The sequence below is a fragment of the Rana temporaria genome, chromosome 10 (genome assembly GCF_905171775.1).
Source record: "Rana temporaria chromosome 10, aRanTem1.1, whole genome shotgun sequence".
Taxonomy (NCBI): Eukaryota; Metazoa; Chordata; class Amphibia; order Anura; family Ranidae; genus Rana; species Rana temporaria.
Window position 1 is genome coordinate 122505248 of NC_053498.1, and position 27450 is coordinate 122532697.

Consider the following 27450-nt stretch of genomic DNA (forward strand, 5'->3'; position numbering starts at 1 on the left):
CGGGTTTTATTGCCAAAGCTTAATTGAACAAGCTGAGGTTAGAAGCTGATTGGTTTCTATGCAGAAATGTGACTAATGTCCCCTTTTCTAGCTTTAGTAAATAAACTCCTATGTGTCTAAGAGTTAGGAGCTTCAGTAATGGGACTCCTTCCTCCCATCATTTATCTAGATGTAAAAGGAAAATACAGAGTTTAGATGAAAATGTTTTACTAAGTGAATGATTTTTATGATATAGAAAAGAAGATGTTGCTAAGGCAGGGGTTGCCCAGTAGCCACATATGGCCCGCGGAGCCCTCTGATGTGGCCCACGACCTCCTGCTCTGGGATGGAATAAAATATGGTTATTAAAGGTCAGTTTATTACTAAAATCACAGTGTATTTATGGGCATATCTGTTCTGCAGTGGTTACTGGGCTGCTTTCAAACTGACCCACAGATGCAGAGCAATGCACCTGTGGGTTACCTGCATTGAGCCATAGACGTCTGTTAATACCTGCGAGTTTGGTAAGCTTTCTGAAAATGCACCAAACCTACAGAATATAAAACAAGTCTATTGTAAAGTGCAGGAAAGCCAAAGGTACACTGTGTTGCACCCGCGGCGTGGGTAAACCGCAGCGCATCAGTGTGAAAGCAGCCTCGGGCCCCTTTTACATGGTCAGTTCGACCAATCGGACCCTCCATTCACCTCTGAGTGGCAGATGTAAACCAAATTGTGTCCTACCTCCAATCCGATCCGCTAAAAAAAAAAAAAGTATAGTGGGTTGTGTCCGTATCCAATCTGCATATGCAGAGTGGACACAGACCTGCTCCGCTCATTGTGGCCCGCGACCGGTTACCAAGTCGCTTAAGTGGCCCTCGTGCTTCAAAAGGTTGGGCACCACTGGTGTAAGGGATAACACAATTAGACATACATTTTGTGCCTGTATCTACATCTTTATTTTACAAATATTCATAGGATACAGGTAACCAATGTTATGTATAGATTGACAGCAATCCTTTTCCTAAAGCCTAGAACCAAATTATAGTGCATTTAATGTGAATACATCCAACTTGAATATCAACTGTAACATTGCCATGAATTTTCCGTTCCTGAAGATCCACCTAGAAGAAGAAAATACTATTTATTATTGTCATCATTCCCTCTTTCTGTATTTTACTTGTACTTGTACCTCACGAGCTAAAATGTGAACTAAACACTAAAGTAGAAAAAAAAAGAAATGTGGAAATGATGTGATACAGATCCTGTGCTGAAAGATACTTCTGTCTACTAGCAAGTCACTCTTGTTTTTAGTAAGCCACTTAAATACCGAGTTGGCACATGACCTAGCACTTGAGTGTTCAGATGGGGATACACAAGGTTTTGTCAGTGACAATTGAACACTCCTCATCTTAGCAAGCATCTTCAAGCTTAGTAAATCATGCCTAATTACCTATACAACTTTAACTAGCTTTATCCCTCACTCCTCTGACAGACACTCTTCTGATCCCTCTGGGCTCCGCATCCTCACAATGCAGAACTGCTGGTCCTATATTAGAAAAGAGGATGTCGGTGTGACCGACATATTGGCATGCCAAAGAGAAGCAGAGGGGACTGAAGAGGGGACTAGTCGCATGGAAAAGAGCAAAGGGAAAAGGAAGCTCAAGGTTTTAATATCCTTTTTTTTGCTATTCATCACTGCACTACTTTAACTGGCAATTGTGCGGTCATTTAGGGTTGTGCGCAAATTAATGTTTTTTTACATTTTTTTAACATAAATAGAGCTTTCTTTTGGTGGTATTTGATCACCACTGGGTTTTTATTGTTTGCAATATAAATGAAAAATAACAGAATATTTTTTTTTTTTTTTTTTTTTATAATTTAGATTTATTTTTATATATACTTTTTATAAAAAAAAAAGTTAGAATTTTTATTAAGGGGTCCCCAGGGCCCTGGATGGCAACCCCCCTCCCCTTTTTTTTTTTTAATTATTTTTTTATATATTTTTGTTAATATTATTAAAGGGCCCTTTTTTCTTTTTTTTTTTCTATATCTTTTTTTTTTTTTTGTAAGGGCCCAGAGGTCCACAGGGCAACCCCCTCCCTTTTTTTTGTTCGTCTGCACCCAAACCCCCCCGACCTCAATTCGCGGTGGCAGAACCCCCCCTGCATCTTAATTCAGGCCCCCCCCGCTTCTCAATGCGCCCCCGCTCAGTCACGCTGTAAGTTGCTGATCATTACCAGCAGGGCCTGCCATCAGGAATTATGATGCCCCTTACACAACTTCAGTTTGAGCCGCCCCCCCCCCCCCCCCCCCGGTTCTCTGCTCCAGGGGGCCCATGCCTGAAGCTGTGTAAGGGGCCCCATAATTCCTGATGGTGGCCGTGCTGGTAATGATCAGCGTGACTGTGATAGCGCCAGATTGCTCGTCAGTCCCCACCCTAACAGACACTATCTGGAAGGGCCACTAACTGACACTAATGTCGCTTGTGACACGAATAGGGTCCGCTCTCGGCAGATGTAAATACTGCTGTTTTTTTAACAGGAAAGGCTAAGATTGCTTTTTTTTTTTTTTTTTTATCTAAGTCTTTCCAGGCTAGAGGAGAGATGTGGGCTCTCAGCCTTACTTAAAAAAAAAATGGCCTTTTTTTATTTTTATCACTTTTATTCCTATTACAAGGAATGTAAACATCCCTTGTAATAGAAATAAAAGTGATCAAACATTTTTTTTTTTAAGGGAAAGTGTAAAAATAAGAAATAAAATAAACAATTTAAGAAAAAAAAAAGTTAAGTGCCCCGTCCCTGCGTACTCGCATGCAGAAGCGCCCACATATGTAAATTTGTATCTTTTCTCTAATTTCTGCTTGCTGTTGTCGGTTATTATGTAGATGTCTGCATGTTGTCCTATGGTTACTATGCCCTGACCCATATAGTGAAATAAATAAAAAGTGCGTTACCATTTTTGACCAGTAGATGGGTACATCAGAGCAGAGAATGTTTAAATTCATTCCCAAATTGACCCGATTTGCTTCTTTGACTGGTATAATATTATAGCTTATTTTTTCGCTTGGTTGAGTGTTCTGTAGAAGTAAAGAATTTCAGTACTGTTAACATTTCATCCATTATCCTGTGCTATATAAAAAAAATTCAAAAGAAAAAAAATGTGTGGGATGCTGGAACACTTTGTCTGTGTAGGTATCCAAGGTATATATTCAATCTGTTGCAAGGAAGCTTCATCTTGGACTGGCTCATATCTCAGATTAAAGCGGAGGTTAACCCTAATAACATTTCTATCAGACCAACTTCCTTATACTTTTAACAAGCACAGTCCGCAATTTTATAATTTATTTTTTAGGCTGTACGTACCTTGTAATCTCTTATCAATCAGGCTTCCGGGACTTTTCCCCGCGGGAGTAGGCGTTTCTCTGCGCAGGCGGCTTGTCATCTGGGAGGTCGCCCCGATGAGTGACGTCAGTTCCCCCCGGCGGATAAGGCCCCGCACCCCGTATTGCTCAGGCACGCACGAGTCACAGCGTTTCCAAAAAAGCCGATCATGCAGAGCTGCGAGTCGGCTCTATACGGCACAGGTGCTGTATAGAGCCGGGGGCGGGGCCTTATCCGCCGGGGGGAACGGACGTCAATCATCGGGGCGACCTCCCAGATGACAATCCTCCTCGGCAGAGAAACGCCTACTCCTGCGGGAGAAGTCCCAGAAGCCCGATTGATAAGAGAGATTACAAGGTACGTAGCTTAAAAAAAAAAAATACATTGCGGACTGTATCCAAGTATAAGGAAGTTGGTCTGATAGAAATGTTATTAGGGTGAACCTCCGCTTTAACTATTGTTACATTGCGAAAAGTGACAAACCGGTTATGTAAAATCTGTAATTGATTTTTATTAAACGTTGCATTCATGAAACAACCAAACCATTCAAGGGATTCAGGTGTCCCTTTGTTAGGGTTTAGAACAGGGGTGCCCAACCAGTGGCCCACGAAGCCTTCTGATGTGGCCCGTGACCTCCTGCTCTGGCATGGCGGGTTGGCAAGCCTAGATTACAGGTTGCCGACCCACCATGCAGGAGGATCAGTGGTGTGAATGAAGCCAGCAGTAGAGGAAGCAAGCAGCTGCGGCGCAGAGCCACATAAGCCAATGGCTCCTGTATAGAATGGGCTCCTGTCATAGGCAGAGTGATACCAAACAAGAGGAAGATTCTAGGAATGATAGAGAAAAAAAGGAGAGACGAGGATAAAGAGGTCTCGGGGAACTTTGGGTTAATGTCCTCTGAATGACATAAGAAGGTTATCAAAGCGTGATGGCTGAACAAGGGATATCCAAGGCTGCCAAACTCTGAGGAATTTTTCATGGGTGCCAAGTAAAATGGGCGTCAACTTTTCATTGACCATACGTTTGGGTTTTCCAGGCTCTCGCGCTATGGTGAGTTTGGCTGCTGCAAAAAAATGCGCAAACTAATTGTCGTTCGGGCCGTAGTAATTCCTCAATTGGCTTATAAAGGAGAGCTTCATACAGATTTCTTTTGATGCCTGAATGGAAGAGTGTACGCAGGAGCACATAAACCCGGAGTTGAAGTGTAGCATTACCCCTGTAGGAGCTTCTGGTTTAGATTTGGGCCTGCTGTTACCTTACTGTTCACCATGCTTGTCCTGGGGGTCCTTCTTGAAGAGTTACAAATGTCCACACCAACACTTTGTTTCTTTTTCTTCAAGGGTTTTATTAAACAAGTTCCGTCAGAGGGGTAGGGAAGATTCAGGTACCTTGCTTTGCGGATTGCGGGTATGATCTTGGATCCAGAGGACAAATCGTTTCCACACTGGATTCAGCAACCACCGGATAGGCCCCTTTCACTGACCTAGCAGCCGGTGCGAAGTTCATTCAAAAGACTATGCCACAGACTCGATGAGTGCTGTAGAGTCGTTACACGGTCCTCTGCCACAGGACCATGTAACCACACACACACTTTGCAAAGTTCCAAAGAAATTACACAGCTCACGGTGACAGGATCTTTCAGCCAAGCCGGCCGCACAGTGAGGTAAATTGGCCAGGATGCATCCTCCAATTGAATCTCCAATAGTTCGGCTTCTTCCCGCAGGCAAGACAGCACAGGACCACCCCTGGACCAGTAGGCCCCAGAAACTCCTGGGCCTACTCTCAGTAGCGGAGCCTCGGGCCAGCAGGCCCCGAGACGAAAAGGCTGCTAACACATTGAGGCCAGGAGGGCCATCAGGTCAGGATCGGAAGACCCCACCAGAACGGTGTCTGTCCCTTAAGTACCCCTCCCCAGAATGCACAGTGGCAGGGACCACGCTTCTGGGCAAGAGGCACCCAATACACCCAGCCCATTGCATTTCCAACCTTGACTCCTGGTGACAGCGACACCCACAGTCAGGTGGAAGATGTGCAACGCAGCTGAACTGAAACAGAAACCCATAAAATTCTGAGCTAAACTACAGCTCAGATAACTAAATTTAGAAATAGAGCCTACTTAACAGGAGCAGGGCGCTACAGAAGGAATTCTATTATGAACCAACAGAGCAGGAACTATCGCGAGAGGAAAGCTGGGTATAATTTAGGAGAAAAGTATTCCCTAGTCACTGCAATGGTCATCCTATTGGTAAAGAATACATTCCCTTAATCACCTTCCAACCCCCCAAAACATGTTCAGTTTCTATTGATTATAACTTTATTATGAATGGATGATATTGGTTTTGCACACCATTCTAAAAAAACTGTTACCCGTTGTCTGTGAAAATCAGCTCAGCTCTTAAATACTCAAATCAGCCTGTCTGGCACCAACAATTTTTCCCCATTCTGGTGTTTGAGGTGAACATTAACCGAAGCTCTTTACCTGTATTTGCATGATGCCATCCACTGTGCTGCCATTGGATTAGATAACTGCATAAATACTGTATGTAGGTGTAGCGCCACCCCTGAATATATTTTGTTCTGTACTCTGCCTCTCAACCCCAAGCACTGTCCCAGCCCCTCTGGCACACCTAGCAAACAGTGTAAGTGCAGGCACAGTAATAACAGACACAACTTTAGTGAACCAGGAAGTTTGTTTACTGGGAGACTTTCCACAATTGAACAAACAATAATTGGAGTCCTTAGAAGTCAAGAATGACAAAAACTCTGATCTATAACTGTATAAATCAAGACCACATGAACACTTTAAAATATTACAGTTAAAGAACTTAAAGCGGAGCTCCACCCTAAATTGGAATTTCCGCTTATCGGAACCCTCTCCCCCTCCGGTGTCACATTTGTCACCTTTCAGGGGTCTAAAGACAGGTATTTGCACCCACTTCCAGCCACACAGTCTGCGGGTAGACTGAGGGCAGAACGTCAGATCCCGTCCCCCCTGTTGTTTTCTGGGAAACACACGGCTCCCAGAACACAGTGGGGACCAGTGAGCACGGCGCACACGACTAGTGCATGCGCCGTAGGGAACCGGGCAGTGAAGCCGCAATGCTTCACTTCCTGGTTCCCTCACCAAGGATGGAGGTGGGAGCAGCAGAGTGACGAGCGATTGCTCGTCTTCTGCTGCTGACGTCACTGGACTCCAGGACAGTTAATCGTCCATATATTAAAAGTCAGCAGCTGCAGTATTGGTTAAGTCATACTCTTTATTAATTTTCTTCATTATTACAAAAAGAACAGATTACATCCAGCTTAATCCATATACCGTATTTATTTTGGGTGCGCGGTATACGCCGATACCCGCTTTCCCGCGCCGAGTTTTGAATACTGCGCCGACATATACCGAGCGCAGTACACTCGGCTATAGTCGGGCAGTCTCGGCTCCTTCCGCACTCACGTCCTGGACGTACAGGACGTCAGCGCGGGTAGCCGAGCATTGCCGACAATACACGAGTGTACTGCGCTCTGTATATGTCGGCGCAGTATTCAAACTCGGCGCGGGAAACGAGCGGGGAGGACGCAAGGACGCCGGACCCGCCGAAGAGGACACCCGAGCCGCCGAAGAGGACACCCGAGCCGCCGAAGAGGACCCCCGACCTGCCGAAGAGGACCCCCGACCTGCCGAAGAGGACACTCGACCGGCCGAAGAGGACACCAGACCCGCCGAAGACGGACGCCGGACCCGCCGAAGAGGACACCCGAAGCCGCAGAAGGACGCGGGACCCGACGAGGCCTCCGATGGATGCCGCGCAAGACACCAAAACTGTAAGTACAAAAAAAAAAAAAAAACTTTTTTCCACAGGATTGGGGGCCACTTTAGGGGTGCGCGGTATACGCGGGAGCGCGTTATACCGCGATAAATACGGTAATTAAAATTTCTTATCTCACATATATAATAACCTTTTCATTTTCCCCTGTTAATTCAATTTTCTTACCGCCCACCTCCCTCCTCCCTCCCTTCCCTTCACCTTCCGGATTGATGGATTTACATTTCACATATGATATCCCATTTTTCCCAACCAGGGATTCCATATTTTATCGAATTCCCTGTTGTTATTCCTTCTCTTAGTGTATACTACTTTCTCCTTCCAGATTGTTTCTGTGACTGCATTGACCCATTCTCTTACTGAGGGGGGGGATTCTCTGCCTGCCATCTTTGAGCAATTCATTTTCTTGCCTGAAAGAGGCACCTTAATATTGCTTTTATTGTACTGGCTGCTCTATTTCTTTCTTCCCATAGACCCAGTATGCATGTTCTGGGGTCCATCTCCAACTTTGTTTTATATGTCGTGTTTATGACATTAAGGATCCCTTGCCAATACCTAAACAATTTCGGGCACCTCCATAGCATGTGTATCAGATCCGCCGTATCCTGACACCTAGGGCATCTCGCATCTACTCTCCACCCAAAATGGAATAGTCTTTTTGGAGTATAATACGTCCTGTGTATCATCTTCAAAAATGAAAACTTTTGTGCGGGCGAGACTGTCACTAAATGTCCTCTCTCCAATATCTTCCTCCATTGCCCATCTGTTATAGTCCCCAGATCTTCCTCCCATTTCTCTCTGCTTTTAAGCTGTTCTGGACCACCTATACTCCCCTCGCACATATATGAATACATTTCAGAGATAAAACCCCTCTTCTCCCTCCCACCGCCCACTTCTTGGGAGATAGGAGTTCTATCCCATGATGGTCCCTCCCCCTCAAACTGAGCATTTAGAGCATGTCTAATTTGGAGATATCTATAAAACGTGTGATTGAGCACATCATATTCCTCTCTTTGAGCAGCAAATGTTTTTAGGGTCCTTCCTTCGTATAGGTGAGCCAATCTAACTATCCCTTCTACTGTCCATTCCTTAATTTCCCCAACTGTCCCCAACTCCAGGAGGTTCTTGCAGTATTTATAGCTGCTGGCTTTTAATATTTTTTGTACGGCGGAGCTCTGCTTTAAATGGCTCTAAAGTGGCCTATGCCCTCAGACATGAAGGAGAACAGATCTGGCTTGATAACGGTCAGTCTGTTTCCCTTAAATGCTGAAATCACAGACCCAGGCAATACAACTGTGCTGAAATAGGCAACAATGTAAATTATCAACTTGAGGATTTACATTAGAGTTCCTCTTTAGTGAAAATTACTAGGACAACCAAATCACTGCTACTGAAGGAAAAACAGGAAGGTTCTAACAATGGAGATATGCGGCATCTTCAGCTAGCCTGGCATTGGTGCACTTGGTGTCCTGTTAGGCAGGATGAGCAAAGTGTATTTGGAAGTATCTTGGCAAGGGAAAAGTGATGTGCAGAATGCTGGCAGTATTCTTGTAAGCAAGGGAGATACAATGACTGCTCAGCCAGGTGTTATTGTTTCTACAGGTGTAGGTACCGTTAAGTTGTCTGCCTGCAGCGTCTTTAAAGTTGGCAAATGCATTTTTAAGGTGGGCAAGTGCCCGCTCACCAGTCCTGTGACCAAGGTCCAAAGGAAGATGCCCTGGCAAGATGATTCTTCGGCTGGCCCCGCCTAACCACCTTGCAACGGAACATCTCATGTCCTCGGGAACGCCTGAAGATGCACCCGGGTCCCTGTCTGGTGGGATGTCCATCACCATCTGACTCCTGGAGCTGTGGCAGGATCAGCACACCCGACTTATGGATCTGTGGCGAACAAGTCACCCCCCGATGGAGAACAGCAGCCCTTCCTGTCCCATCTGTCTTCCCTTGTCTCTCTCGTGGTGAGATTCTACCTGCTCCCAGGTAGCCTCCTTGTCTCCCCACCCCTGTCTGTCCCAGAGCATGCTGGGGTGTGTAGTTCTTGCCCCAGGGATCACAGTGGAGCTGCCTGATCTGGGGATCACATGTCCTGAGATTCATTGCTGCAGTCATACTGAGATTTCATTATTTCCCTCCCCCTGCCAATAGGGAAGCACGGGAGAGAACAGAATGGGTGGCTGTGGCTCCCCAAGGGCTGCTCAGTGTGCTTTACTGTGAAGAGGAGGAGGGAATGCCCCCACAGGAGCTGACAGGCTCTGTGTCCCTCAGAGCCTTCCAGTATACATTCCGGCAATGGTTGGTGGGAGGTGCGGGGCAGGGGATGGCAGGGCGGCACCCGCTACACAGGTATACTGGTGTTCCTAATAAAATTCTAAGTGTGTGTAAATATATTATCTATGAACTTAAATAAAAAAGAAGGCTCATTAAGATGTGTATAGAAAAGGTGTAATTGCTTAAATACACTTTAGGGGAAATGGAGTGGCACAAGCATAATGCCTAAGCCATTATTCTGAATGTAGGAAACAAAGCAGATACTGCTCCTGATTAAGAAAAAGGGGCACAAACCCATTCCCTAATAAGTTGCAATCTGTTCTATGCTGTGTCTGACAGACAGGGCACATAAAGCAGTTAAAGTGATTGTAAATGACCACCTTGTAAAACAACCCATTCAGTTTAAAGTAGAAATGAAAGTAAAAATATCTGTGTATGGATTTTGAAAATATTTTTTTACAAAAACCTTTTTCTTTCTTTCTTTCTTTCTTTCTTTCTTTCTTTCTTTCTTTCTTTCTAATAGGTAATCACATTACCTCTGTTCTCAGCTGCATAAGAACTGGGAGGGAGGAAAAACAGCAGCACACTAAGCTATCCAGTGAAAGGCTGTGTAGGTGGGGCATGTCCGAACAAGTTTGATAATTTGAGTAGAGAAGGCTGAGTTCCCAGCAAAGCTAGAGAACTGACCACGGTGTGCTCTCTGGGTTAGTGTGGTCAGTTTATAATAAGAAAGCAGAGAGACTGGCAGGAACACCAGGGATTTCACACAAAGGAAGCAATACAAAGAAAAAAGGAGACTTTTTCATACAAGTACATGGTACAGCAGGCACATATCAGGAAAATTAAGTGTTGGGTAACAAAAGCTTTATGTTGGAGATCCACCTGCCCTCCCCCTGCCCAAGATAGTTTTGTTAATTTCCCTGTTTTTTATAAATATTCCCATTAGACTTACATTATTCTGGAAAATTCTTATCATCTTCAGTATTTCAGGTATAGATGGAGTTTGAACATCATCCATCCTCAGTAACTGACATATGGTGCTGTTGGAAGTCCGCAAACCAAGGATTCTCTGTGAGAAAATATTAGTTCTGATTATCACATGATGTGACTATTGGCAACAGAACTCACAATTTACCACTTACACGCTTATAATCAAACAGAATGGTGGAGGAACAATTTTTCTTGAGGACAAAGAAGACCGCCACATCTTCCTCTTCATTCACCAAGATTGTCTGCTGGAAATTGTGTCCATCCTGAGAGTTGAGCTTCATCATCACCATCTATAGTATAACAACATGGCCAGTGTTATCAGGAGGGAACTAAAATAGCATACAGTGTGCAATTTCGGAACTTGTTTCCGGTTCCACAGAAGCAAACTGAAACAGTTACTAATATTGTATGTTTCAATTGTGTGTAGAAAAAAAAAGTTGAGATGTTTCTTACCGTTTCTGTGTGTTTCTGAGTCATGTAGACTCCAATTAAAATTGACACAACAGTGATGAGGACAAGAACAAGTGCCACAGAAACTCCCACAATCCACTTCTTCTTGGGCTGCTTCGTCCTGGGGAAGAGGCTGTATGGCTGATGGATAGAGAATAATAGAAAATAGGAAACATATGTAGCAGTACCCCTGCAGGGGTTGCAGATGTCTGGTTGGTTCATCCACAGTAAACAGTCTTTGAGCTTTGTTTTGTGTTTTTATTAGGGGGTAATACCTTGGATGTGGATAGGAATTATGTGATGGCCACTTGACAGTAACAAATCCAGGGACAACTTCCTCCCTATTTACAGCTATGATTGATTGTTCTACTTTATCCTGTACAACTCCAACCTATTCCTTCTCTTTGGTCTGTACAGCTCTGATGTATCCCTCTTTAGTAGCCAACAGTCTCAGACAGACCATACCCTCCTGACACCCCAGCCCTCCTGATCCCCCCCAATACCATACTCTCCTGACACCCCAGCCCTGCTGATCCCCCTCAACCTCATACCCTCCTGACACCCCAGCCCTCCTCACCCCCCCCCCCCCAATACCATACCCTCCTGTACGCCCAGTGCCATGCCGTCTTGAGACCCCAGCCCTCCTGATCCCCCAAAACCATATCCTCCTGACACCCCAGCCCTCCTGATCCCCCCCAATACCATACCCTTCTGTCCGCCCAGTGCCTTGCTCTCTTGAGACCCCAGCCCTCCTGATCCTCCTGTACTGTGCCCTCCATATTCCCCAGTACCAAACTCTCCTGGCCCCCAGTACCGTGCTCTCATGACCCTCCTGCACTGCGCCCTCCTGACCCCTCCAGTACCCCCCGACCCCCTATACCTTGCCCTTCTGACCTCTATAGATCCAGAGCATTGTGCACAGCTGCTTTCATTTTAATTAGTAAGGATTAACTTATGTGTATGTCATCACATTACCCTGGCATTTAGCAAAAAAAGTGTGCTGCATGTCAAGTAAAGTCAATTCTTAAATTAGGTTTTTAAATGTCATTACTTCCATCACAAGTCTATGGGAGTTTTTTTCCTCCATTAAGGATAGTGGATTGGGTCCTACAAATCATCAAGCCTTCATAGCTAATAGTTGAGTTCAGGTGTTTGCAGTGAAGGGCCCTGTTAATGCTACAACATACAAAGACACTTAGACCAGGGCTCAAAATTTCAAGTCCTGAGCTACGAGCCAGGCCTTAAGAGTTCCTCACCACCAGTTGCCCCACCCAACCCCTACCTTGCCCTGCCCCTAATTCCGCCCCTAAACACACCCTTGTAAAGAATCCTATGAAATTACACTGTTAAGTGTTTTTTGCAGAATTAAGTTACAAAAATAAATATTAACAACAAAAACTTTAACAATATTAACATAAGTATAGTGTCAGGTTTGGCTAGTATAGGGCAGTATATGTTAGATATTAGTTTCATAGTAGAAATTTAAAGTGGATGTAAACCCTCCATACACCCAGTGAAGTGAACAGCCTCAGATGATGCACAGAGATTAACCAAATCTCCCTACATAGGTTGTATATGTATATCTGTTGTCTTCACATTTATATATGGTTTAGAAAGTTCAGATCATGTTAGGAGATTTTCTCTTCCTGGTTAACACAGAGTGTGATGTCTGGGCATACAGCCAAGATAGCTAACATTGCTGATTGAAGGAAAGGCACACACCCCCTCTTATCATAGGCAGACACACTCAGAGCTGTTTTGTAATAGGAGCTGCTCTCTGCCACTCTATTTTAGCAACCTCCTGTGACAAAAGATTTAGGCTGCTTTTGTCTAAAAAGTCAAAAAATGTGTCAGGAGTTCTCAGGCTGATAACAGAGGAACCGTTCAGAAGAGAGCTATAAGACTTAGCTCATTGAAAAGAGATAACAAAATACTGCAGATATATGTGCCCAGCTCAAATTTCATGAATCGGGTTTACATCCACTTTAAGAATCCTTAGCTCATAGGATACTAAAGTAAAAGTGTTTATTCTTCATAAAGATAAGTAAGACAAGACTTACATTGTGACATTAGGTAACATATGGTATGGCTTCAGACATCAAAAGGAGAAAGAGGTATACTGTATATATAAGATGTTACATTCTTCAGAGTGTAGGTTCCTTTCTTCCTTATCTCTTTCTAACTATCCCTCTAAGCCTTGTATTCTTATACTGTTTTGTAAAGTTATGTCAACACTTCACGAGAGTAACACCCATTCTGCATATATGGTTTTAGGGCCAGATTCACGTAGAGCGGCGCATATTTAGACCGGCGTATCGCATCTCTGTTACGTTACGCCGGCTCAATTTCGAGACGCAAGTACCGTATCCACAGAGTATTTGCGCCCAAATTTGCACCAGCGTAACGTAAATTCCGAGGCAGAAGGCGGGGTAATTGAAAGTGGGAAGGAAGTGGGTGTGCTCCATTGAAATGAGCCGTGACCCCATGCAAATGAAGGGCCGGCCGGACTGCGCATGCGCGCATGATTGTGCACCTCACTGCGCATGCTCAGAACTCGGCCCGGCGCAATCAGTGAGATAGGAACTAGGCCCGGTGTACTTAGTGAGATACGCCCTGTGCATAAATAGGCCCAGACATACGCCCTTTCATTGCAAAAGTACATCCATGTGTTTCCCTTCCTGAAGCAAGGTGCTTTTGCTCTGTTGTCTGTTGGTGTTTGTTGGTTTGTGTAGGAGTGTTAGAGGAAAGTTTTATAGGAGATTGTATTTGCTGTCTGTTTTTTCTGTGTGTTTTTTGGTGTCTGTATTAGCTGTCTGTTTGTGCTGTCTGATTTTGGTGTCTGGTTTTTGCTGTCTGTTTTTGGTGTCTGGTTTGTTCTGTCCGACTTTTGTGTCTGTTTGGTGCTGAGTGTTTGGTGGTGATATGGCACCAAGGAAGAGGAAGCTAAACTTCTCTGTCCATGAGAAGGAGATCCTTGCCAGAGCCATCACCCTACATGGGCGGTATCTGCATGGCCCTGAGAGCCGGGACACCACCCCGGCCAGGAAGAGGCAGATCCTTCAGGACATAGTTGATGACATCAATGTGTTGGGGGGGGGGGAGAGGAGGACCGTCAGTGGGATCTCCAAAAAGATTAATGATCTGAGGAGCGTGGTCCGTAAGAAGCTGGCAAAGCTAACAGCACATTCCATGGGCACTGGAGGGGGGCCACCATGCACCATAAGGCTGACTGATGAGGAGCGTGCGGTGGCCCAGTGCTTCAACAGGCAGCAAGTGGTGGGCCTGCCTGGCTTTGACTCCGAGGAGGCCGTGAGGACAGGTAAGTTTTTTTTGGGGGGGGGAGGGAATATGTGACAAGTGTGTGGATCCTCCAACCTGTGTATGTTTTGTGTCATCCACAGATGGCCAGGAGGGTGCGGGGCCATCTGGCCAGTCTGCACCATCCCCCGCACATCAGGCTGCTGAAGACCCCCAGGAAAGCCAGGAGTCCTCAGGGGAGGGGAGTGGCCACAACTCACCTCATGAGGAGGAGGAGGTTGAGGAGGAGGAGGTCACCTCTGGGAATGAGGTACTACTCCATTTGGAGGACTTTCCCCCTGTGGCTGGCAACAGTCAGGCCTCCATCAGGGGTAGCCATGGGGCCCCCAACAGGGCTCCCCCCCCAGGGGGCTCCCCTTCTCCCATGCCACACGCCTCATCTGGAGGCAGGAATGCCACCCGGAAGACCAGGGGGGTGTCAGACTTTCTGCCGGCCAATCTTAGGAGGGACCAGGCCCGTCAGACCCACCATCTGGGTCAGGTCACCCAGACTTGGCCCAGATGGAGGACAGCCTGGCCTCCATAAAAGACTCAGTGAATGACGTGAGCACAAACTCCTTGGCATTCATTAACTGTTTTAATGAAATGCAGACTGCCACAGCAAGCGTGGGTCAGGAGGTGCATTCCCTGACCCAGGCTGTCCAGGCCAATACGGCAGCCCTGAATGTGGGCCTCAACAGGATAGCCGTGGCCTTGCAGGGCAGGCCGGCAGGTGGGCAGAGACCAGGGGAGGCTCCTGATTCCCTCCCCATGAGTCTTCCCTGAGGGGCCGGGGGCGTGGGTCACGCTGACGTTAATTTTTTGTGTATTTTTGTATTCAGTGCTTTTTTTTGTTTTTACTGTGTTTATGATTTGTTTTATGTTTGTGAATGATGTATGAATGTGGGGGTGAAATTCCTGCCGGAAAAGGGGTGTCACCCTCATTTGTGGTGGAGAAGGGTTCCCCAGGACCAGGGAGAAGTGATCCCCAGTTCCATGTGAATGGTGTATGAATGTACAGTGACATAATTGGAGCCTTGGCGGGGCGTTGCTGCTCCCTAGTACCGTGCGGTGTGCTTTGGTCTAATCCAATTCGATGAGGATGTGGTGTGTGTGCTAGGGACCACAGTGGTGTGCATGCATGCATTCTACTTGTGCCATGATTAATGTGTGGGTTTAACGTGCAAAGATGCCTTCTGCAAGGCGTCTCCTGACTGTTGCTCCCTCAGAAGACGGGGGACCCTCGTGCAGGGGGGGATTGTCTGGTTCGGGGGTCAGGTCATCACGTAGGTCAATCTCCAGGCCCCTTCTCACAGCAAAGTTGTGCAGCATGCAACATGCACCGATGATCTGGCACACGAAGTTTGGGGAATACAACAGGGTACCCCCAGACGTATCCAGGCATCGGAAACGAGACTTCAGGAGGCCAAAGGTGCGTTCCACCACGGCACGGGTACGTATGTGTGCTTCATTGTATCTTTCCTCTCCTGGGGTTTGGGGGTTCCGGAATGGAGTCATGAGATGGGGTCCAAGTGCATATGCCGAGTCACCTGGAAGGGAAAATACAGGAGGATGTTACTCGTGCATGTGCCCCTTGTGATGTCTGCACCATGGGGGAGACAGACATGCCTGACACCCATGTCACTCACCAACCAGCTAGCTGTCCCCATACACGTTCTGTTCAAATTCTGTTGGGATTTGGCTCTGACAGTATATGTAGCTGTCATGGCTGGACCCTGGGTGTTTGGCACGGACGTGCCATATGAGGTATTGGGCATTGACTATCACCTGTACGTTGATAGAATGCCAATGCTTCCGATTGCGGTATATGTGCTCTGTCTCACGGGGGGCTGTAGTGCCACATGTGTGCAATCAATGGCCCCCACGGTGCCTGGGAATTGTGCAATTCTGTAGAATTCACGCATTGTCTTCATTCGCAGGTCCTCCTGGGTGGGTTTGATGATTTGGTTGGCCATGCGTCTGAGGATTGCGGGGACAACCTGGTGCACACATCTGCTAATGGAGAATTGTGACATCCCAGCCACCACTCCACTTGTACGCTGAAAAGAGCCAGTGGCAAGGAAATGGAGTGTTGCCATTACCTTGACCAGTGGCTCCACTGCATGTGAGTGTTGTGTTGGGCTGGTGATGTCATCTTTCAGGGTTGTGGTTAATTCCACGATGGCTTCAGGGCTGAATCTGAAGATACGAAACACCTCAGAAGCAGGCATGCCAAAGACGTCTATGTGTGTGCGGAATATCCTCTCCTGTGCCCTCCTTCTCCTCCTCCGTTCCCACCTCCTTCTGCGCGCCTCTGAAGTCACTAGTATAGCTATGACCATGGATGCCCCTGGCATGTTGGCATACAGATTGTTGTCCTGCAAGTGTGTGTGCTCAGCTCGTCCCTAACGGTGTTGCTTTAGCTGACCTGCACATGTCTGGTGCAAAGTTAAGGCTGCTTTTATAAGGGGTAACTTTACGCCGGACAAACAGCTGATGCGCACAGGGCGTAGCCTGCGCTGCACAAACGTACTTTTGTGGATCGCCGTATTTCCCTCATTTGCATATTTGACTAGCAAAACAATGGTGTGTCTAGCGTATTTTTACGCACCACGATGCGCCGGTGTAATCTTTTTACGTCGGTCGGAAAAAGCTGGTTTTCAGGCGTATCTCGTTTTGGGGATACGGCGCATAGATACGCAAGGCGCATATTTACAATTACGCCGCGCATCTCTAGATACGCCGGCGTAAGTGCTTTGTGAATCTGGCCCTTAGTCTATAGTAAGTAATATAACTTCTCCTAACATACTAACATAGAAACTCAGAATAGAAAAACATACACAGAAACATTTATTTTCTCTATGTCAAAACATATTGAAGTAACCTTCCAAACTGACATCATTACATTATAACATTTATATGTTTCAGAAACTTTTATCACTTAAAATAATATTAAAGTCTAAATCTCTAACAGTATAGTGGCAGGTTTGGATAGTATAGGGTGAAATAGTGGCAGGTTAGGGCTGTATGCCGACAATGTGCTCAGTCACTTACAGCATTGCTGAATATGAACATTACCGGGGCTGCTGTGGTCTCTCCTCAGCTTGAGTGAACGAGTCTTTGGGAGGAGTGGAGGAGGCAGCCACACCCCTGGCTCTGCCCACCAACCCCAGCTGACTCGGGAGATACTGAAGATCCCAGAGGGACAGCCTAACTTGATTGGATGACAGGGGAGTGTTACAGGCAGCTTTCCCCGGACCACTGAGCCCCCTGCTGATCCAATCGACTAGGCCAAGAAGCAGAAGCAAGGAAAGTGCAGAGGCCCCCAATGCAGCTGGGGCCCCTGAGCAGTGCCCAGGTGTGCCTGCTCATTAAGATGGCCCTGGGCAGCGCCCCCCTTCAACACGTCTCCACACTCGCCCTCAGCTTATTTATATTTCCCAAATGTGAGCAGGCTAGTGGAAATTTTGAGGGCTGCAGTATGTGGACAGTTGTTCAATTCCAAGATTAAACAAAGCAGAAGGCACCAGGGCCGTCTTAATAGCATCATGGGCCCCTGGGCAAGGTAATGCTCTGGGGCCCCGCCCCCTACAATGATGACAGTGCAGGTAAACAGACATCAAGTAGGTAGGAGGCAGACTGCCTACCCTGTGTATTTATCACTCTCAGAGCCATCATGGGGCCCCCAATTTTGGGGCAGTGTGGGCTCAAGGACCAGCTGCTTTGGGGAAAGTGTAGGGGCCCCCCATGCAGCTGTGGCCCCTGGGCAGTGCCCAGGGGTGCCCTCTCATTAAGACAGCCCTGGAAGGCACAATCTAAGTGCAGAGAAAAATACTATAATGAACATAAAAGACAATTGACAACTCAGAAACAAATGAGAAAACAAATGCATATGTATGTCATCACTGGATAAGCACTGTAAGGTTGGAAATAAATACTGCGCAGGTCTATAAATTCGTGAACAGTGAATCACAGCGAGAAAAATGAATAAATAAAAATGCTGCTGCAGCTAATATGTCAGATAGAAACATAAAATAGCAAATATAAAAGAGAAAGCTGCGCTGCAAAAAAAATAAATGATATATATAAAAATATATAAAAAAATGTGACTTTAAGCAACATAGACTGAACAATATGCTGTAAATATTGCACAAAACACACCAGTGCAATAAAAATGTCTGGTACACAAGTGAAATAAAATAAAGTCCATATGGATAAATGTATCCCAAAAGTTCCAACAAAGGGGAGATAAGACAGAGATGACAGAGAGTTCTCCGAATGGGTGATAAGAAGTCCAGACACAATCCTGTGAATCAGTATTACTGATGAGAGTAGCCTCCACCACTTATGTCCTAACTGCTTACCAAAACGATAAATCAACAGCGCATGTTAATCAAACAAGCCAAGCCAAAGGGTCCAGGAATGCTGTCAGTCAGTCTATATCTCCATGCTCTTATTCGTCAGACTATCTCTCCAGAATGAAATGCCGCCATCTTATTAAAGGCTTTTCTTATGGTCCATGTATGCAAGGTATTAATGATGCAGAGATGTCGGAGGGTTCCCTTAATAGAGACTTTACTCAATGCATACTGTTTTCCAAGACCTGCGGTGAGCCTTTGTCTGACTGGTTGGTATACCTGCTAACCTGGCCCACTCCTGGCCTCAACAGGGTTCTCCAGCCTACTGTCTACCAGACTTCAGGACTTCCTTCAGCCCCCCTTTGGACTCGCTAGCCACCTCAGGTCTACCAGCCTCCCAGTCCGTCAGGAAGGTGGAGTGTGTGGAGCTGTCTGCTGGTTCAAGACACTGTGTGTGGAAAGCTGTCTGTCTGTGGAAGACTACATCCCTGGTGTGAGGGGACTTCGTGCCTGACGGACTGGGAGGCTGGTAGACCTGAGGTGGCTAGCGAGTCCAAAGGGGGGCTGAAGGAAGTCCTGAAGTCTGGGAGACAGTAGGCTGAAGAACCCTGTTTTTATTGCACTGGTGTGTTTTGTGCAATATTTACAGCATATTGTTCAGTCTATGTTGCTTAAAGTCACATTTTTTTATATATTTTTATATATATAATTTTTTTTTTTGCAGCGCAGCTTTCTATTTTATACTGGATAAGCACTGCCTAGTCCAGCATGGGAAGCCTCAGAAGGCAGCGCTGTCTGCTGATACAGGGCACTGCTACTGCGGGAGAGCACTCCTGGTATACGGGGAAGAAGATGACAGCATGGGAACTCTAGGAACCCTGGAAATTAAGTCACACGCTTTTGGAGAACTGGTGGGTGTGGCAACAAGAATCAACAAGAATCAATTCCACCTATCTTTATTCAGAAGACAGTGCTGCTTTTTGAGGCTCCCCTAGCTGGACTAGGTGGTAGTTATTCAGTAATGGCATTAAATATGCATTTGTTTCTTCATTCATGTAAGTGGCTAATTGTCTTTTATTCTCATTATTAAAGGCTCTTATACTACACTTATGCTGGCTATACATGGATCAAAATTCAAAATTCAGCCAGTTCAGCAGGGACCGGCCTAGATTCCATCCATGTATGGGCAGGCTGATTGTACCCAAGTTGATCCATCTATTTACTTGGGTAGAACCTGTAGAATTTTTTTTTACATTCGATTCCTGCCAGCACCTATAGCCCCCTAGCAGTGATCTTTGTGTTCTGCCAGCCAGGAAAGCTACCCATACCACCCGCCCACAATAGCCCTATTTGTGTTGATCAAAGGCTGATCAAAAAATGAATCCATCTATGGCCAGCATAAGAGAAAGGGATGTAAGGAGAAATAATGTGCTAATATGTACAGAATGTAATCAGAGCTAAAAGCTTGGAAATAGAAAGCAAAGGACAGTTATATGACCCCTCTAATCTTACAGACAGTAATTACCCAATACACCTTCTATATTCATTGTATATAAGAGAAGAAAAGTAACATAGAAGGCAGAAGAGGAACTTACAGGAAGGTCCCCATCACTGTTCTTGGTGTCTTTTTCATCCATGTTCCTATGAAAGAAACTGCTACTGATGTCTTCTCACAAATTAAGTATTTGGGTATTTATAGACAAAGCTGTGTGTGCCAATAGCTTTAATAGACTTTAAACAAACATTGGCAGAAGGATTGTAAAGACAAGAGATGTTGCAATAGAAAATTCGGTACAAAGAAGATGTTCAATAAACATCAACATTGTATACTTTCAGATTGCATAGTAAAGATATGTATTCTTTCCCAATCCTCCAGGGGTCTTCAAACTACGGCCCTCCAGTTGTTCAGGAACTACAATTCCCATCATGCCTAGTCATGTCTATGAATGTCAGAGTTTTTCAATGCCTCATGGGATATGTAGTTCCGCAAAACAGCTGGAGTGCCGTAGTTTGAGGATCCTTGCTCTATACTTCTGAAGTGTGTTTGGTGTCATGGGGTGAACAGAGGGTCACTGTAACTCTCGGTATAAGGTATGAACATGTATAAAAGCATTCAACTTCCATTTCCTGTGACCAATGAGATCAGATGCACTTGACAAAAGCTCCAACTCATAAACCTATCCCTCTCTCCAGCACTCATTACTATACTCCCTTATGCTGGGAAGAGCCTTTGACTCTGCAATGAAGAAATTTATTTGAAAAACTCCTCTGTTTAAATGCTTACAAATGCAGTCAGGAGCCAGCTATCGTTGCCTGCAATTCAAAGGACAACGTGCAGTGCTTTTGTTGAGGTGTTGTTTCCCCCTACTGTTGGCCTGGACTCCATATTGTCATTTCCCAAAGGTAGTGCACCTAGCAGAGCAAAGCATACAGAGAATTGTAGTCTCAGGACTCAAATTTCACATTCATATTGAACTGTTTAGGACTACAATTACCAGACAGCTGAGAGGGAAGAGCAGACTGCTGGGAGTGCTAATAAAAAGGCTGATTTAGGCCTAGATCGCTTTCTTGGGCCCCCCGCGGGATCTGCAAGTAGGGACTCTGTGACTGGTTGTGCTGCGGCCAAGTTGTGGCCTGTGCAAGAAGAGTCACCACACGTGTATCCTAGGGGCATCTGTGGACATCATCGCTTCACTGTTCAGTGGCAGCCTGGAGGCCGCTTCTGCTCTATCTACACCATGTTTTACAGCTGATCCAGGTGAGTGAGTGAATAACTTGTATAGCGCTGCAAATGTAAACTTAATCGTCTCAAGGCGCTTATTCCCACCCAGTGTCATCCTGATCCTTCAGAAGAGGTGGGTCTTAAGTTTTTTTCCTAAAGGCCCAATTGTTTTCTTCCATGCGGATGTTTATGGGTAGAGCGTTTTATAGCCATGGTCCTTGGACTGCAAATTTTCCTTCTCCCTTTGATTTGTAGCGGGACTTGGGGATGTGCAGGAGGTTTTGGTTGGTGAACGCGATTGGGGGTGTAGTGTTTTATTTTCTCGCACAAGTATTGAGGAGCGTTTCCTTGTGTGCACTTGTGGGTGAGACAGAGGGTCTTGAATGTGACCCGATCCTTTACGGTTAGCCAATGAAGGGTCCTCAGGGAAGGTGTGATGGATTCCCAGGGTTTTTTCCCCGTTACCAGTCTGGCTGCCGTGTTCTGGACAACTTGTAGGCGCGAAATCTGGTATTTGGGTAGTCCTATGTAGAGGGAGTTTGTGTAGTTGAGTCAGGAATTAATGATTGTTACAACTACTACTGCTATGTCCTCTTCTGGGATGAAGGGGATGAGTCTATGCAGCAGGCGGAGGAGATGGTGAGATCCGCTGACTACTGATCCTATTTGTGCATCCATCGACATCTCAGAGTCAAAGATGACTCAGAGACTTTTGACTTTGGTGCTCGGGTAATGGTCTTTCCAAGGATGGTGGGTGGTGTCCATGAAGTCTTAGCTTTTGTCTTTCGGTTTGCGTGGAGGAGAAGAAGTTCAGTTTTGGATCTATTGAGTTTGAGAGAGCTCTCCAATCATCGATCAATCTGAATCATTTTTCTAGTCCGAGAAATTGGTCTTTTTTTCCGGTGATGCAAAAGTAGAGTTGAGTGTCGTCCGCGTATGAGTGGTAGCACAGGTCCTGTTTGCTGATAATTTTGAGGAGTGGGCAGAGGTAGATGTTGAAGAGCACGGATGACAGGGGTGATCCTTGAGGGACTCTGCAAGAAATTGTGCAAGTTTCGGAGGTGAAGGCTCCTAGTTTCACTGTCTGGGAACGATTTTCTAGGAAGGATGCGAACCAGGGTAGATCTGAGTCTGTGACTTCTGCTACTTCTTTATGGCGAATGAGTAGAGTTTTGTGGTCTACAGTGTCGAACGCTGCATTGAGACCATCTGCTGCTTCAAGGGCGTCATCCCATATTTTGAGAAGTGCTGTTTCTGTGCCATGGCCTGGGCGGAAGTCTGATTGTAGTGGGTCCAAGAGTTTGTGGTTGTCCAAATGGAGTTGTAGCTGTTCTATTGCTTTCTCCATGATCTTGGAGAAGGTGTTAAAGCGGGAGTTCACCCATTTAAAAAAAAAAAAAAAATCTCCCCTTAGCTTCCTGCTCGTTCGGTCTAGGGGAATCGGCTATTTTATATTAAAATAGGTGCAGTACTTACCCGTTTTCGAGCTGTATCTTCTTCCGTCGCTTCCGGGTATGGGTCTTCGGGAGCGGGCGTTCCTTCTTGATTGACATTCTTCCGAGAGGCTTCCGACGGTCGCATCCATCGCGTCACTCGTAGCCGAAAGAAGCCGAACGTCGGTGCGGCTCTATACTGCGCCTGCGCACCGACGTTCGGATTCTTTCGGAAAATCGTGACGCGATGAATGCGACCGTCGGAAGCCTCTCGGAAACCTGTCAATCAAGAAGGAACGCCCATTCCCGAAGCCCATACCCGGAAGCGACGGAGAGGATGCGTCTCGTAAACGGGTAAGTACTGCACATATTTTAAAATAAATTGCCGATTCCCCTAGTAATAACGAGCAGGAAGCGAAGGGGGAAAAGTGCCCTCTAAGGGTGAACCCCCGCTTTAAGACTTGTTACCGGTCTGCAGTAGTTTGGGTCCTTGGGGTCGAGGTGGGCCACGGGGCAGTGCAACGGAAGTTGGGCGACATCCCCTGAGCCACTATCATCATCATCAGCAACATCAATTACAGTATTGGTGCACGGGCACTTGCCCATCCAGCTACATAGACACTGTACACAGATACCATTGTCTTTATTTCCCTTGCTGATACATGTAGTACCACAGGATACAATACCTTTAGGCAAACAGTCACAAACACAGGAAGATTCTGCATTCTTTGCTTGCTAAACCATACCAGCTGAATTGCTGTGCTCTACCATTCAGGATTGCTTCATACACAATTCATTAACCACACAATGGCTCTCCTGCACAAATCGCCGTAGGTGTACAGTGGCTCACACAGGCTCAGTTGGGGGCAGGCATGCGCCCGCTCCCGCTGCACGCCGCAAGGTTTGGGAGGACTTGATGTCCTCCGGCGGCCTGCGATTGCCTTGTACACAGGCAGAACGAGTAAACAAGGCATTTCCTTGTTCTGACCGGTGACATGACAGGGATCCATTGCTCCCTGTGATCAGGAGCAGTGATCTCTGTCATTTGCTAGGTAGCCCATCCTCCCTACAGTTAGAACACAGTGAGGTAACACAGTTAACCCCCTTGATTGCCCCCTAGTGTTAAACCCCTTCCCTGCCATGTGTCATTTATACAGTAATCAGTGGCTGTTTATAGTTCTGATCGCTGTATAAATATCAATGGTCCCAAAAAAGTGTCAAAAGTGTCCGCTGCAATGTCGCAGTCATGAAAGAATCGCAGATCACCTCCATTACTAGTAAAAAACAAATAATAATAAAAATGCCATATAAATGCCATAAAACTGTTCCCTATTTTGTAGATGTTATAATTTATCCAAACCAATCAATATACGCTTATTGCGATTTATTTTTACCAAAAATATGTAGAAGAATACATATCGGCCTAAACTGATGAAGAAATTTGTTTTAAAAAAAAAAAAATGTGGGATATTTATTATAGCAAAAAGTAAAAAATATTGTTTTTTTTCAAAATTGTCACTCTATTTTTGTTTATAGCGCAAAAAAATAAAAACCGCAGAGGTGATCAAATACCACCAAAAGAAAGCTCTGTTATTGAGAAAAAAATTGTTTGGGTACAACGTCACATGACCGCGCAATTGTTAGTTAAAGCGACGCAATGCCGTATCGCAAAAAATGCTTTGGTCATTAAGGGGGTAAAACCTTCCTGTGGCTGAAGTGGTTAAGTGCTAGCTTAAGACCTAATCTTTTTTTTTTTTTACAGTAAAGTAAAGACGTAATCTTTAATACAGAGCTTATAAAAACAAATGTGTTGTGCTTAAATATAGAACTAAATGAATAAGAAAACAAATCAGTCCATGTGTCTTCAAAACGGCACCAATGAAATGCCTTCACAATATGAATATGCAAAAGTCCTTATTCACTCAGCTCCTCCACCATGTGAATAAACCACCACCATAGGTTTTGATGTACTCTTACCAGAGAGTGGTCAAAAGGTCAAAAGGGGCTCATAAATCTCATATGCTCCATTCACGGTTGTTTCTCAGAATACAAAGAGCAGGAGGGATCATTCAACTGTCACATGGAAAACGATAAACTGTCTTAGATCGTGATATCCAGTGGAATGTATCAGCAAAGAAATAAATACCACATAGCGTAAATCCTTAAAAATAGGTTTTATTCAAGTAATGCACTGACATGCCAACACATAAGAAGTACATGGAATAAGTCCTATTGTGCCGAAACTGGCATTGTTTACTGTTATTATTTTTGGATCAAGCCCATTGTTTTGGCTGATGAAGATTTTACTTCTTATATAATGGCATGTCAGTGCATTACTTGAATAAAACATCTTTTTTTTGTACATCTTTTTTATTTCTATTACTTGAATAAAACCTAATTTTAAGGATTTACACTGTGGCTTTTTTATCGTTTTGCTGATACATTCCACTGGATATCACGATCTAAGACCAGAGGAGAAAAATAACTAAATACCACAAGAGACAGAAGGAATGGTGATAGTAAAGCCTTTATAAAATCGCCAGAGAAAAAAGGAGCAAATGGAACACTGTTACCGGCCCAATGGACAGATATAACAAACATGACAGATATAATGGACACAACAGATCTATTAGATCTAGTAGAAACAATGGACTCAGTTATAGCACACCCGGGACCAGAAGCAGAGCATACATCAAAGGCCCAAATCGCATTAAAGAGCCCACCCATGCCCCTAACTGAGGGGGAACAAGCAGGACTAGAGGGAAGAAAAATTCACTGTATTGATAAGACAGAGACAGAGCCTGTAACAATCGGAGATATCAAGGATATCCTAGAACTTATAAGAGCCTTACCAATCAGACATACAACAATTAATCGCTACAGTTGAACGATCGTGCAACGCAGCAATAGAAAACCTCAAGGAAGAGGTAGAGGAAGTGGGAAATCGAGTGGAAGCATTGGAAAACAGTCAGGAAGAAATAATACAAGCTGTTGGAGAGGCCCAAGAAATTATCAAACATCAAGAAGAGCAGATAAATACATATAGGGACTTATTAGATGACCTGGAAAACAGGGATCGACGTCAAAACATACGAATAAGGGAACTACCTGAGAAGTATAAGGATAAGGACTTGGTAGAAACGGTACAAAAACTATTTGTGCAAATTATAGGCTCAACCTTGGCTATCTGTGAAATTGTATATCTTCCTTCTTGGGAAAGAATGGGGAAAGACCAAGAGATGTAATATGTAAAATCCATACAAGGAAACTATAATGCGGGCTGCAAGGGATACACCAATAATTGATTTTGAAGGGTCCCAGATTTTGTTGTATCCAGATATATCTTGCACTTTGATGCAGTGTAGGATGGTGCGCCCCCTTCTGGAAGCAATGCGACAGGAGGATGTGAGATATAGATGGGGGTTTCCCTTCAAATTCCTAGCTTCACAAGACGGGAAATCAGCAGTTCTCAGAACTAAAGATGATCTGAAAAAGTTTCTAGAGATACTTGACTTACCGGCAACAAACTTTCCAGACTGGAGACTAACAAGTGAAGATTTAAGAAAACAGCAACGTGAATCTTGGTCCCAAGTATCAAGAAAGAGATAGATGGGAGATGTTGGGGAAGCGGAAGCTGAATTTTGATGAGATGGGGAAAGGGATAATAATCTTTTTCTTTTTTTTTTCTCTCCTTTTTGTCTCTTCTCGCTCTGGCTATGCCGGCCCTGCGCACCTTAACCATTTAAGGACCGCCTCCTGTACATATACGTCGGCAGAATGGCACGGCTGGGCACAAGCACGTACAGGTACGTCCACTTTAAGTGCCCAGCCGTGGGTCGCGGGCGCGCGCCCGCGGCCCAGTCCGAAGCTCCGTGACCATGACCGTGGGACCCGCGGACCCGATCGCCGCTGGAGTCCCGCGATTGGTCCCCAGAGCTGAAGAACGGGGAGAGCTGTGTGTAAACACAAAGTGTAATTTCTGAAGGATAAAAAGTCATTTAAAATCACTGCTCCCGAAAAAACTGCCCTTTTTTTTGCATTGATACATGTCCCCAGGAGCAGGACCCCAAACACTTTTAGGACAATAACTTGCATATTAGCCTTTAAAATTAGCACTTTAGATTTCAAACGTTCGAGTCCCATAGACTTTAATGGGGTTCTAAAGTTCACACAAACTTTTGGTCTGTTCGCAGGTTCTGGTGCGAACTGAACGGGGGGTTTTCGGCTCATCCCTAACAGCTGGCAGTGGATCCAGGCAGTTAATAAGATTCTTATAAGGGAAAAGAATACATACTCCCATAGAAAATCACCACAAAAGTTTGATCAAATCTGGCAGTGCTGGTTGGGTTCCCCGGAAGTAGCTCCTCCACAACTAGTCCTGAACAGGCTATTACAGTGCTGATGACTTGGATGGGTGGACCATTAGGATCTGACCAGTTCTTAAGGTTACAGGACAGGGGGGTAACGGGTCAGGTGGCTTGAGAAATGATCTGCTGGTATCGTCAGGTTGAGTTGGTTTATGTTTTGTTTTTCCTTTTTCACACTTTTGTTTTATTGTTTTATATCTCTGTTTCTCCTTTTGGAAGATATGGCGAGGGGCAAGATGGAAGTTGTACATTATTTCAGTAATGATATTGAGATTGTATAATGCTCCTTGTATTTGTACAACTGTCAATGTACCCTATATAGCCTTTTTTTTTCTTGGCTACTAACTTGTTTGTGCCCTTTTGCTTCTTTATAATAAACACCTTTTTG

At 45.3% G+C, this 27450-nt stretch overlaps 1 protein-coding gene across 1 annotated transcript; it reads right to left on the reverse strand.

The window, feature by feature from the left end:
- Nucleotides 1-910: 910 nt before the first annotated feature.
- On the reverse strand, nt 911-20220 carry LOC120915569. Its single transcript, XM_040326170.1, has 6 exons — nt 20136-20220; nt 10889-11026; nt 10588-10725; nt 10398-10514; nt 2933-3055; nt 911-1100 (listed from the first exon to the last, which is right to left on the reverse strand). The coding sequence occupies exons 1-6, from the start codon at nt 20175-20177 to the stop codon at nt 1008-1010; spliced, it is 651 nt and encodes a 216-aa protein (XP_040182104.1). The 5' UTR covers nt 20178-20220; the 3' UTR covers nt 911-1007.
- Between the last annotated feature and the right edge of the window lie 7230 nt (nt 20221-27450).

What these genes read in the sequence shown, in the direction of transcription:
- LOC120915569 (XM_040326170.1), bottom strand. Translation starts at nt 20,177, where the DNA reads ATGGATGAAAAAGACACCAAGAACAGTGATGGGGACCTTCCT. An exon ending in TTCTGTTTGATTATAAGCGT is followed by an intron (nt 10,515 to 10,587) that starts GTAAGTGGTAAA and finishes ATTTTCTCACAG; the next exon opens with AGAATCCTTGGTTTGCGGAC. An exon ending in TAAGAATTTTCCAGAATAAT is followed by an intron (nt 3,056 to 10,397) that starts GTAAGTCTAATG and finishes TTACTTCTACAG; the next exon opens with AACACTCAACCAAGCGAAAA.